A 13,825-nucleotide genomic window follows, 5' to 3' on the forward strand; every position below is an offset into this window, starting at 1 on the left:
TACATACCCATATATTTGAGTGTGCTATTTCCTGTCTGTATCAGCAACAAATTCATTCCACTTCAAGTTCCACTTGTTTCTTTCTTTTCTGTTGTTTACAAATCCCATACTTCTGAAATAAAAACTCTTTCCCTCTGCCCCAATTTATCCTGTTTATTTCCTTTCTCAACCGTAATTTAAAATAAATTAAATGGGGTTTTAATAAGGACAAGGATTGGGTCCTTCAATTCAGTTGGGTTCTGAAAATCAGGCCATTTATTTCAATGTCTAAATATGGATGTAGTTGCCTAATTTTAGGCCACCCACATTTGAAAAATTGGGCCTATATCCTAAAGGCAGGGATCATGCAACCCAGCTTCTGGACAATAGCTCCAATGAGAGATTCCGTGGTAGAGAGAAGCTCCCATTGATGTTCTACATGCCAGTGCCAAGGGACTATAATGCCTAGGTGGGATTAAATGGGCAGGAGGCTAAAAATGGACAAACTTTGGTTTGCAAAATAAATAGTGCCGTTTTTAAAAAAAAAATACGATGAGTCACAGGTTTAGGTACAAACTGCAAATGACAGAGTTGTTTCTGAACAGCACAAATTTATCTTGATTTTTAGTAAAGCTTTTGAGTCCCACGTGACATTCTTATAAGCAAACTAGGAAATGTGGTCTAGAAAAAATTACTATAAGGTAGGTCCACAACTGGTTGATAATTACTCTTTGAGTATGATCTTTCAATGGTTTGCTTTCAAACTGGGAGACATATTTAGTGGGATCCTGCTGGGGTTAGTCCTGAGTCCGGTACTAGTCAATATTTTCATTTATGTCTTATATAATGGAGTGGAGAGTATGCTTATAAAATTTGCAGATGACACCAAGCTGGGAGGGCTTGAAAGCTCTTTGAAGGATAGGATTAGAATTCAAAATGACTGACAAATTGGAAAATTGGTTTGAATTCAATAAGATGAAATTCAATAAAGACAAATGCAAATACTTCATTTAGGAAGGAAAAAATCAAATACACAACTACAAAATGGGGAATAACCAGCTAGGTGGTTGTACTGCTGAAAACAATCTCAGCGTTATAGTGGATCACAAACTGAATATGAGTCAACAATGTGACGCAGCTGCAAAAAACGCTATTATCATTCTGGGGTGTATTAACAGGAGTATCATTTTTAAGACATGGGAAGTAACTGTCCCCCTCTACTCATCACTGGTGAGGCCTTAGCAGGAGTACTGCATCCAATTCTGGGCCCCACACTTTCGGAAAGATGTTAACAAACTGGAGAGAGTCCAGAGGAGAGCAACAAAAATGACAAACGGTTTAGAAAACCTGACCTATGAGGAATAATTTTAAAAACTGGGCATCTGTACCTTGAAAAAAGAAGACTCCGGGGGGGAACTAATAACAGTATTCAAATATATTAAGGGTTGCCTTAAAGAGGACAGTGATCAATTGTTCTCCATGTCCACGGAAGGTACAAAAAGAAGCAATGGGCTTAATCTGCAGCAAGGAAGATTTAGGTTAGACATTAGAAAAAGCTTTCTAACTACAAGGGTAGTTAAGCTCTGGAATAAGCTTCCAAGGTAGGTTGTGGAATCCCTGCCACTGGATGTTAAGAACAGGTTCGACAAATACCTTTCAGGGATGATCTCACTTCACTGGGTCCTGCCACAGAACAGGGGGCTGGACCTGATGACTTCTTGAGATCCCAGTCCTACATGTCTACCCTTCTATGGTTCTACTTATAGAATCCCTTGAGCTTTCAGAAGTTCCCTTTGTCTGTTTAGCTCAGTGTTTCCCAAAGTGAGGTGTGCAAAGGAATAGCCAGGAGAAGTGGGGAAACAGACAAACCTCTCACTTACTCTTGAGCCTCAGCTTTCATTTAAAAAAAAGCGGAAGACCAGGCATACACTAAAGAGCTAAGTGGACCCAGCCATGTTGTTCGGGTGTGTGAAAAAGCCATATAGTTAGTAGCGATATACTTAACCCAACCTAACCCCCGATGGACCTAAGAGAGGGAAAAGAAAGTGAGGTGACCAAGGAAGAACTGGCAGAAGGCAGTGACAGAGGAGATTGAATGTGCTGGTGTCACCTGGGAAGACATACCACAACTAGCAAGTAATCGTCATTAGTGGAGGAACTAGACTGCCCAATGGTACAGCAGGAACTAAGGTCTAAGTTCTGAAATGGGCTTAAAATGGGGCATACATTCTTTTTCTTTACAGGCAGGTGACCCTTCAATGCAAAATTTTTATGCCCGTTCTCAGTACTGTGTGAAACTGGGGCTCTAGATAAAATTTGTCCCTGCTTTTTGCCAGGTATCTTTTAAGAGAAACAGTATGAACCTTTCCAAAAATAGGAGAATCTTGAGTGGATTTTGTACAATAGGTAGTTTTTAAAAGAAATATATAGGTTTTAAGAGACTTTTTGCAACTGTTTTTAAAAATATGAAAGTTTATCTGTCAGCAGAGGGTGACATAAAATCTTCTCATTCAGAGAAATTCAAAATGGATGCCATCTCCCATCATTCTCTAGGTCTGGAGACTGAGGCCACACATCAAACTGCTACAGTTCACAATGCTAAGAGGGGCAGTGTGGTGAAGAAGGGAAGGCTGAGCAGTAGTCTGGTGTGGTAGGGGATACGTTGGTAAACAGGGGTGCTGGAAGGCTAGCATCCCCCAGCAGACAGAGTTAAGTTTGTGATCTGTGAGGTATGGTAGCTGTGGCAGTGGCAGGGTGAAGCGGCGGATGGGTGTGCCTGTGGTTTGTACTGTTAGTTGGCTTACTTACTTCCTTGCTTTTGTGTCAGGTACCGTAAATGTTTCATGACTAAGTTCTTGTGTATTAATGTTACTACTCTTTTAACACGTATTGGCCAAAGCCTGCAATTGCTGAAGGCCTTGATTCTAAAAGTCCTCGTGTGGTCTGCAGGATTGTACTCGGGCAGTTAGCCTGAGTCGTTGTCTGCACCACTGCGGCCACACTGCTACTTTTAGGCATTAGCTAGAGCAGAGTGAGCGTGTGTATGTCTACTTGTGCTGCGAATTACACCAGCTGTTGGGTAGACATACCCTTAAAATGTGTTAGCTGGCATGTGGTACCCAACACCTTCTCAAGCTTAAATATCCGTCTAGACAAAGCCATGTAGGCAGGCAGCAGGGACTAGGGTGATATAATGTTGATATAAGCATGACATAACTGTGAATGTGGCCAGCAGGGAATTCTGGGACTGTGGGTGTGGCATGTGAGGCCTGAATCTGAAGTATTACCATTTGTCTTCCCATTTGTTGATAAGCAATAGGCATTCATTAAAATGCCTGCGTATATTTCTAGCAAAGGTGCTAATCAGTTCTCTGCCACTGTACTGAGAAACAATTATTTTTCTCTTCAAGGCCTTGTAATGCTTTGATTCTAAATAAAGTAATTTCTCCCTCATGCAGGAGGGTGCCTGAAGTTTTTTTGTGCTCCCAGGAATGTAATTTTTCTTCTCAAAAGCCTGGTTCTACTCTGCAAAATGACTCTGTAAAAATGGATCAAATGGATGAGGATCCAGTTTTCTCAGTTTACAAGTGATACGTTGGTTGTTGTAACTGCCAACCCAGCAGACTCGAGCTAGGTTCTTTCCTTCTGATATCCCTCCGCCAGTAATGAAGTGCAGCCCAGTTTTCGCGCTCAGTTACACCTGTGCATTCCCACTGCATTCAGTGGTGTTGCATAAGTGTTTCTGGCTATCTGTATTTGTGCTGAGGGACAAATCTTATATCTAGGCACCGTGCAATCATTAGTGATTTTACACCCCGTCTCATGGGGACGCTTTAGCCCCATTTTACAGATGGCAAAATGAGGCACAGAATAGATTAACTGACCTGCCCAAGGTAATACAGGGAATTTGTGGCTGGGGCAGGAATTGAGGCCAATTCTCTTGAATCCCAGTCCAGTGCTCTATCCACAAAACCGTCCTTTCTTATCTCACCCTTCTGTGTGGTTGGACAAGTGTGACTGAGGCCCCAAGGTTGGGACTTAGTTAACAATGGGGTTGACAATATGTGAGAAGGACTAGAATCAAACTCCCCTCCCAGAGCTATGTTGGTTCCGCTGGGCTAAGTGGAGTAAAAAACAGTACAACTTATTTTGTTCACAAAAGCCAGTAAATAGGAGCTGGAATACACCCAAGGAAATCACATCTCTTGGGTCAGAAGGTGGCAATTTTTGCAGTCACAAAACTGCACTTTAACATTCCACTCCACACATTATAAACAATACAGGCCAGATCCAGCCCTCGCTCGTTTGCCACAGTGCAGTGGAATTCGCTGCGTTGTAGGGGCATGCAAGCAGGGTGCCAGAGTTTTCAAATGGTGCTACAATATGTCTCCTTGCTGTTTGAGAGTCAAACCTAGTCCTCAACCTAAGAAGCCACTGGCAGTCATTCTAAATGGTAGTGAGTTAACACGCAGTATTGCGGACAGTCTCAGATATTCGTGGCAGATCAAACTGCTCTTTGGTAGATTCAGAACTAAGTGATAAAGCCAGCTTCCTATGTTTGGAAAAGACAAAAACAGAGAGAGAGAGGTGGTTCACCAAAAGGTGAAGGACAGGAGAAGTGGGGATAGCTTGCTGTGGAATAAAATAGAAAAGTACCGCATATGGCCCTATGATGTACATAGTTAGGTCTTTTAGCCATTGTGCATGCACCCCATATGCTAGGCACTCACGTTTGAATACACACTAACAAGCAAGGGCTTCAGGGCAAGTAACTTATACAGATGCGGCAGTCCCAGTCTGGGCCTTTCACTGCAGGTATTGCTGGGGGCAAAATTGCAAAAATAACTGCTTTGACCACACAGGGCTGTGCAGACCATTAGGAGACTCAAACTAAAGAAAAATCAATCTAAAGCCAAACACATCATTTCCTCAAAATAAAGTTAATTTTGTTTTTAAACCAAATGAGCATCACAAGGAAAGGCCAGAAGGACCTGTCGGGCTTTGCCAGAACTGTTGACCCATATGGAAATGCTGCATTCTCTGAAAACCCAGAGAGCACTAGGGCCAGAGAGATCTTTGCTGCTATTTGTTTGAGAAACAAAGCTTCCCCCCTCCAAGATGAAAGAAATGAAGGAGTCTAAACTAATCAAATCCTACATGCCTGTTGGCTGACATTCAGTTTGTCCATGATGCAGCTCAGTGAAGTGAATAGCGTTTACAGTACTCTGAGCTTTGTAGAAGGGAGAAAACAAGACAGAAAGAAATTCACCTGGCTGCAAGTCAAACAGGTGTATGGGGCTAGAATCTTGAGACTGTAACAGTGTCTTACAAACATGGAAATAAAGAATAAGACCAATTCTTCATGCTTTACTAATGAATTGTAAAAGTTTTCTTTATATTACACATGCTTTGGGCAGATACCTCACCAATATTTCCACACCTGTCTGTTTAGAATTTTAATGCTCCAGCTAAGACACCTTCCCCTACGGTTCCCCAGACTAACAAAATACACAAGGCAATTTTCTGCCGTTCCATGTTGTATGTTATAGTGGGACAACCGGCTTACTTTACACAGCTGAATTTACCTTTGTGACCACTTGAACTAAATGGCTGCATGCGTCTTTGTTTGATAAGTGTCAGTGCTGTCTAGTGTGTGTGCCTAAAAAGATTTCCTCTCTCCTTCATCATTCCAAGGCACAATTTGTCCAGTCTTCCCAGGACTGCTCTGTACCCTGAAGTGACTCAACCAGTTTCTGATAGAGATCTCAATCACACATTAAATAAGAGAACTGGCTATCTTGAGCTACTGCATTGAAATAAGCAAGAGTGAGCCTTAAACCTAAATATTAAAGAAACAGAGGCCCTTGCCAGTAAGTCAAATCTAATTTAGGAGATAGAAGTAAACAAAATTAAAATATCAAAAATATGGAGAAATTATCATAGTTGCTTCACAGCAGATAGACAAATGGCCCCCTGTTGACAACAGTGTGATTCAGTAGTTGAATCAGACAGTTAAAGATAACCTGACCTAAAATGGACCTTCAGACACTCAAACTACATGCTCAGAATAACACAGTAGCACTTTAATTTGTGAATCAAAACCTTAAAAAGAAGGAAATTTTGACCCCTTCACAGTTCAGAAACTCTGGTACCACAGACAGATCTTCACTTTTGCTGCTAAGCTGCATTTGAGGGCAGATAGCTTCTGCATAAGCAGCCTCAACCTTTCCTGTTCCTGTCTGCATAAGTATTTTAGCTGAAGCATGGTCTTTACCTGAGAGGCGTCTGGGCACATCGGTGATGGCAGGAAGGCCTGTGCCTCGTGAAGAGGACAGGGGAGTTGTGGAATGAATGGATGGTGAAGTCATCTGGCTCAAGTAGGATGGGTAAGACTGGTCATATGACCATGGAGGGGATGATTGTGCCTGTCTGGGGTCTAAAAACAAAACAAAAAGAGAAAATTAAAAAAGAAATGAAAAGATTTAGGGACACCAGCAGCTTACTCAATGAGAATGGCATTATAGAATCTAAGCACATGGATGTCATGAAGAATGAGAATGCCTGACAAACAAGAACTCCCAGCATCCTTCCCTTCTCCCTGGCTCTGAGTTTTTCACCTTGGAAAATAATATGGCGGGAAATGCATAGTGCAGAACAAAGCATTTCCTCTGAATTTCTAAAGCAGTAGCAAGCAGAATTTAAAATTATGTGGCCAGTCTTCCATAAATTCCCATACTCTCTTGTCCAATCCTAAGAAAGCATCCCACCAGCAGCTCAGAACTGTGTTAACATCCTCAGTGTGTGGCTTTTTGTTTTGGGGTTGCTTTTCTTTTTCTTTTCTTTTTTTAATGCTGCATCTGAACTTAAAACTGGCTTTTTGGGGAGGGAAGGAGAACTAAAGTTGATGGCCACATCTGTCAAGCTGATATCCAGTTTCAACATTAAACAGAAGCGTTTTCAGCACTGAGAAAGTGATCCAAGAAGGAAAACATCAATAATCCTATTAGCATCTGTCCAAAAAAAATCACGTTTGGATTCTAGCCCGATTACTTATAATCACCATCAATATAAGCTGAAACTGAATGGTTTGGGGTAACCACTGAAAGTTAATTATGACTTTTCTAATTTTTACAGCTTGCCTTGGAGGGAATGATTCAAGGGCATGCAGATTCTCTTTTCCACAGACGTTCTGGTGGGCTGCATTGGGTGAGAGAAGAGGGTGGGCAGTTTTATTTTCCTACTACTAGGTTTTGTAAACAATTTTGCTTTTAGTCAATAACCGGTGATTCACTGCTGACAGGAGGAATTACTCATCAACATTTATTTTTTCTTTTACATTGGTGAAAACCCAACAGCATTTCCTAGCTAAGAGAGTTTGTTTAGTAAGCTAGGTGGTACACAAGAGAACTGTATGCACGGCTGCCTCAAATTGCTTTATACCTATTGCAACGCATCCAAATTCTCTCTACTATTTCCAAAGTAGCAAATCAATCCCAGGTTACCTCAAGAAGTTGCTACATTTGAGCAGTGTCTCAGGCTCCACTTTGTTGACAGAAACACGAAATCTGAATGGCATAAGCAATCCCCTCCCCATTTTTTTTCCTTCAGGAAATTCATCTTTAAAAACACAAACCAAAACCCTCGTTCTGCTCTTCCACATGGCAAAACCTTGTCGTGTCAGCTACTTCTTGTTTATTTTTTCTGTTCAGACATGATTTGTTTGAAGAGATGTCTGGAAAGCAGATACTTCCTTGAAGCAAAATAACTATACAGATACAACCAAAAAACCCTTTCCAATTTAATTTTAAAAGGATTTTCCTTTGGTTTGCAGTTTATATTAGAGTTGAATAATATAAATGGTTAACATAAATGCTCCTCAGAAATCTGAAGGACACTTGATTGTTAAATGTAATGAACTTCTTTGTTTTAACAATTTCAAGGCTAGGGCCCTATAGCTTGGCACAACTTCAAATATGACTGGCTGTTGTTATAGCTGATATTGACACTTCTCCCTGCCTCATACCAGTACTGTAATCTACTATTCAATTCATAGTAAGCAATCTTAAACTGAGGTGGGGGGGGAAGCTTATGCACAGTGGCAAAACAATATTAAAATTAATGATGGGTCAGGACCAGAACCTCAAATCCAAACTCCTTCAAATTCCAGGAGGCTTTCAGTCCCAGTCTTTGGATCCACGACTGTCCCTTATGGTTTTGATTCTAAGTCATATGTCATACTGGAAAGGGCTTAATTTCCATTTCGAATGTGGAAGAAATACCTTAAAATGGATTTGCTGACAGATAAACTTTCATTTTTTTAAAAACAGTTGCAAAAAGTCTCTTAAAACCTACATATTTCTTTTAAAAACTACCTATTGTACAAAATCCACTCAAGATTCTCCTATTTTTGGAAAGGTTCATACTGTTTCTCTTAAAAAATACCTTGGCCACAGGATTTGGGCCAAGACAATGAGACTCTCATGCATACAGTTGATCTCATGGGATTTCTGCCACTCAGAATGGTAGAAGTCTCATGGGAGCAAAAGTCCTTGTCACATTTGTGCACCATCATACCTTGAACTCATATCCTAGTCCTCATTTGGCCTGGGACCCTGAAATCTAGCCTAACCTAGATCTAAATACAGCCTCTTTGGCCCATCCCATCTTAAAATAAGAATAAAGTCTTTAGGGTCATGTAAACAAATTCTTATTTTTTATCCTTGATTTCAGCAATTCACTATTGTAACAGTATGAGTTTTAAAAGCAAACATTATTTTAGAATAAGAGAGGAGGGACTCTCTTTTGGTTAAAGCACTGGACTGGGACTCAGGAGATCTGGGTTCAATCCTGGCTTTGCTACAGACATAGGTGCTGGAATTAGGGGTGCTGCCACACCTCCTGGCTTGAAGTGGTTTCCATCATATACAGGGTTTACAGTTTGGTTCAATGGCTCTCAGCACCCCCACTATACAAATTTTTTCAGCACCCCTGGCCACAAACTCCCATTGTGACCTTGGGCGCAAGTCACTTAACCTTTCTCTGCCTGAGTTCCCCAGGATAGTCTCTTTCTCCTACTCTTTATCTTGTCTGCTTAGTTAGTAAGCTCTTTGGAGCACAGACTGTTTCTTACTATGGAGCTAGCACAATGGGGCCCTGATCTTGGTTGGGGCCTCTTGGTCCAGATAGCTCAGTGCAGAGACGACCCGTGCCTGATGATCATGGGGGGGATACAGTGAGGGGAGCAGCTTCAGCAGAGCATGTGAGCATGCTCAGTACAAGCCAAGCAGCAAATTGGGGGGGTACATGATCCCGCGTATCGCTCCCCCCATCCCTCCCGCCATGTCACCTCTGACTCAGTGGACACATATTCCAACGTGACCACTTCTCAAACGAGAGTGAAAGTAAGTTCAGTTTGAGCTCTGCAGAGAAATGAGGGCCCAGTTCATCACTGATTAGAAAAGGAAGCAATTGAAAAGAAAAAACTGAAACCAAACCAAACCCAGGCAACTGTTGATAGAAAAGTTACTAGTGCAGCTGACAGTCACTGCTTGGGAGGAAATCAGGGCTGCACCAGAATGGATAGTCATGAGACTTCCTCGCCGTAAGTCAGAGTTGAGGTCACCTTTGGGGCAGGGTGGAGAATCTTGCCCTGTGGCTGGCTGGCTTTGTTCACTGGGCTTGGCCTGTTAACAAACAGGAAACTGAAGTTTCTAACTTCTGTGAGCAGAAGCGTTCAAAGCAATGCCACCTCATTAAGAACAGCAGGTGTTTGTGTGTGCATGTGCGGAGGGCTGGGTGGGGGGAGCTGCACTCTTGCTGCCTGTCAAAGATTACGTGCAAAGCCGAATGGTAAATTGCACGCATCTCCCCAAGCTGGGCTGAACGCGCTCATTACCCAGGCTAAATGGGAAATTCAGTGTACAAATTTCAAAAACAGCTGTTAGTCCTGCAGACCACCGGCCAGCTGGGGACCCACAATGCAACGTGCTGTGGCACTAGGAGCTAGTCTACACTAGAAGCGCTACAGCTGCGCCAATGCAGCACATCGGGTGAAGACTCTATGCCAATGGGAGAGAGCTCTTCCGTTGGCCTAATGAAACCACCTCTGTGAAACGAGAGGGAAACGCTCTCCTGCTGACATGGTGCTTTCCAAACCGGCGGTTAGGTTGGTGTAACTTACGTCGCTCTGAGGGTGGCTTATTCACACCCCAAGCAACATAAGGTATACCGACGTAACCTGTAGTGTAGACAAGCCCTAACACAGCTACCCCCAAATGCCACTGGAGCAGGAACTTAGGCCACAAGAGATCAAGCAATCCTGTTTATTTGTTTTTTTTTCCACATACGCCACAGTCTGTACTGAAAACAGAGCCATATATGGAGGGGAAACCCTGCCCCTCCAAGCCTCACGGAGTGTATTTATACCCCAGAGTTTGCTCCCAGATCGATGTTTTCTGGGACATGTGGCAAAGCTGGGCACGAGGGAATCGCAAGGAAGTTTTTGAGAGTTCCTTTTTTGTTGCTTGTGTGCTGAGTGATCACTTAGACTGGATACACGGGGTATTTAGTGTGCAGTGGTGAAATATATACAATGGCCGGTGAGCATATTAGTGGGAAACTTTTTCTGCCTTCTGTACAAGAAGCAAATTCTCTTGTTAGCTCTCGCCAGGGGGCTTGTGAGATTTGCCAGGTGATCAGGCAGCTTCTGGGTGTCTGGGGGCCAGAAGCTTTGCATTGTCACATGAAAGATCATGGGTGCTTACAACTGCAGTATCTTTCCAATTGTTAAAAGCCTAGAACATATGAGAAGTCCCAAAGTTGTTAACCAGAGGGAGTATGACTCTGCCTAAAGGAATCCCCAGAAAACAAGAAAATAAAAAAAGCATACTGAACGGGGGGGGGGGGGGGGGGGGAAATAACCCACCCACCTGTCTTGATGGCAATATGCAAACACTGAAGAAAGGCAGAGCACAGTGAGGTGACCAAAGCCAGGCGTTCAGAGCTATCATATTTCTGCACTTCAAAATCTGGAGTGATTACTAATAGCAATCCTCCTTTTGTAAACATTTTTGTTATGCCTGTGTGGGTGTGAAGAAAAGTGCTGTTTTCGTAAGTCATTCACAACAGGGCATAGCATGCAAATACTCCTAAACTTCATGCACAGATTGGCTGAAACAAGTCAGGGTGAGGTCTAAACTAATACGCACACAGCTACTTCCTGTTTGCACTGCCAGGTAAGTTTCTGTGAAGCAGGAAATATCAAATATTGCATATTATTTTGTTCCTGGGCTTCACTGCCACATTCATAGTTACGGTTGGTCTACTGTATACATTTTAGTGGATTCTTGGAAAAACAAGGGTGTTTAGAAATTATTGAAATGTTGGATGGACTGTACAAAATTAAAAATCAATGTCCCAATTCTCCTGTCAATTACACAGTCTTTTCCAGTTAAGTAGCCTTTTGTAATGCTTTGGCAATAGGTTATGAGAGATCTAGAGTGGAGAGAAATCAATTTCAATCAAAAAGTGCTGAAGAACATGACCACCAGATACACAGGGTGATCATTTCTCACTGTACAGCAATGGTCCCCAAACTGTGGGGTGTGTCCCCCGTACAGGGATGCAAAGGAACATTTGGGGGGTGTGGCAGGGCCCAGGCCAGCCCCCATGAGGGGTGGGGAGGGAGCACCACCCAGCCCCGCTCTGCCCCCAGCTCCGCTCTGGCTCCAGCCCCAGCCCCAAGCGAGGCCTCAGCTTCAGCTCCCGGCTCTGACCCCAGCTGCAACTCCGGCCCTGACTGTGGCCACGGCTCCACTCCTGGCCATGACTCTGGCTCCAGTCCCAATCTCAGCTCCTGGCCCCAACCTCACTCCCGGCCCAGGCTGGGCATGGACAGATTACATTATAGGTAAGGGGGAGGCGTGACATAAAGGGTTTGGGGTCCACTCAGGACCGGTGCAAGGAAGTTTCGCGCCTTAGGCGAAACTTCCACCTTGTGTCCCCCGCAGCCCTGCGGCAGCTCCCCACCTCCCAACCCCCACCCTGAGGCGCCCCCCCCCCCCCCCCCGCAGCAGCTCCGCCCCTCGGGGAACCGTGCGGCAGCTCCCCACCCCAGCTCACCTCTGCTTCGCCTCCTCCCCGAGCACACCTCCCCCGCTCTAATTCTCCTCCCCTCCCAGGCTTGTGGCACCAAACAGCTGATTGGCTCCACAAGCGTGGGAGGCGGAAGAATTGGAGCAGCAACGGCATGCTCGGGGAGGGGGCATAGCAGAGGTGAGCTGGGGTGGGGAGCCCTGCGGCAGCTCCCCCCCCCCCCGCCCTGAGGCACCCCCGTGGCAGCTCCCCACCCCCCCAGCCCGGGAAGCCGTGCGGCAGCTCCCCACCCCAGCTCACCTCTGCTCCGCCTCCTCCCTGAGCATGCCACCCCTGCTCTAATTCTCCTCTCCTCCCGGGCTTGCAGCGCCAAACAGCTGATTGGTGCTGCAAGCCTGGGAGGCAGGAGAAGTGGAGCGGCGACCGCGCGCTCAAGGAGGGGGCGTAGGAACGCTGTAAAAAAAATTGGGGGCACCGCTTTTTGGCGCCCCCAATCTTGGCGCCCTAGGCAACCGTCTAGTTTGCCTAAATGGTAGCACCGGCCCTAGGTCCACTGCTGCCGAGTCTAAAATCTAAAAGACCACATGCATGCATGCTTTACACAATCATTCTCAGTTGGGTCCCTGTCATCCATTCAACTCTGTTGCCACGTCTGTTTATTGCTGACTATATTAATGCTACTGCTCATGCTGAAAAACAAGCAGTCTGGAGTTATCGTTTGTAAATATTTAAAGTAAGATATCCTCAGTTATGGTCCTAACAAAGCAAAGACTAATCTCTGCATGAGTAAATGGGCTATTGTACAAAACTCTCTTCTCTGAGTTTCTCATGGACTCTTAAAAACTCTGGGCCAGATCCGAATCTCCATGGTCAATCAGGAGTAATTCCATTGAAGTCAAGTCTAAAGGCGTTACTCCTTGACTGACACTGGTATAAGTGAGACCAGATTTTGGCTTTCAGTCTTTAAAATCACCCCACCACCACCACCAACAACAATCCCTCAAGAGTCACATTTCCTAAAGAAAAAAACAAAAAAACTGTTCTTGCTAACTAGACAGTGCAACTAGACAGTGTGTCCAAACTTTACCTGATGGAGGGTCACCATGACAAATTGCCAGTAGCTTGAAGGATGCAATGAAATAGCATAACATGCAACAGACTGCAGTCACCCGTCTCCACAATGCAGAGCTGCAGCCTACAGCTCCCACTACTCTATGTTGATACATACATCCAAGCATGCTGGGGCCTGTCGTTTCTATGGGCCACATCTCTGTATTAAAGTAAAATGCAGCCAAAACTTGTTTCTCTGGACTAAATTTTGGACAAACTTTATGGGTAAAATTCAGTCCCGTACAGAGGGTCCAATGCTGGATTTAAATGGCACAGAAGGCCTTGTGCTATGGCTAATCTCCCCCATTTGATGAAAAACCAGAACTGCTGCTAAAGGGCTAATGGAAGCAGTGTTCTCAACAAGCTAGTCCACAACCCTTTACATAGATTTTGTAGTAAATGCAACTCACTTCGTTCCATCAAATTCATGACAACCTACAACAAATTCCTATAAAACAATGATGCTGGTTCTAGAAAAGCATCCTACCCAGAAAAGAAGGCCCTCTTTCTTTCTCCAGGTGGAATTCATCGCTGTGCAGATGGTCAGTACAAGGCCTATCAATATTTAACACGTCAACATTGGCAGTAAGGGGGACTTCACTGGTGCAGAAGCTTTGGGCTGACCCTATGCACGGGGCTGGAT

General features: G+C 44.2%; 1 protein-coding gene across 3 annotated transcripts in view; it reads right to left on the reverse strand.

The window, feature by feature from the left end:
- RUNX2 (RUNX family transcription factor 2) overlaps positions 1–13,825 on the reverse strand; it is a 192,361-nt gene that overhangs the window by 27,717 nt on the left and 150,819 nt on the right. For 2 of the 3 annotated variants that reach the window (XM_054021898.1, XM_054021896.1), the window contains one exon: positions 6,254–6,415. The exons of the other annotated variant lie outside the window; for it this stretch is intronic. In XM_054021898.1, coding sequence (XP_053877873.1) covers positions 6,254–6,415 — 162 coding nt within the window. The remainder of the gene's footprint in view (positions 1–6,253; positions 6,416–13,825) is intronic. 3 annotated transcript variants of the gene reach the window in all.

This window comes from Malaclemys terrapin, chromosome 3 (assembly GCF_027887155.1).
Source record: "Malaclemys terrapin pileata isolate rMalTer1 chromosome 3, rMalTer1.hap1, whole genome shotgun sequence".
Taxonomy (NCBI): domain Eukaryota; kingdom Metazoa; phylum Chordata; order Testudines; family Emydidae; genus Malaclemys; species Malaclemys terrapin.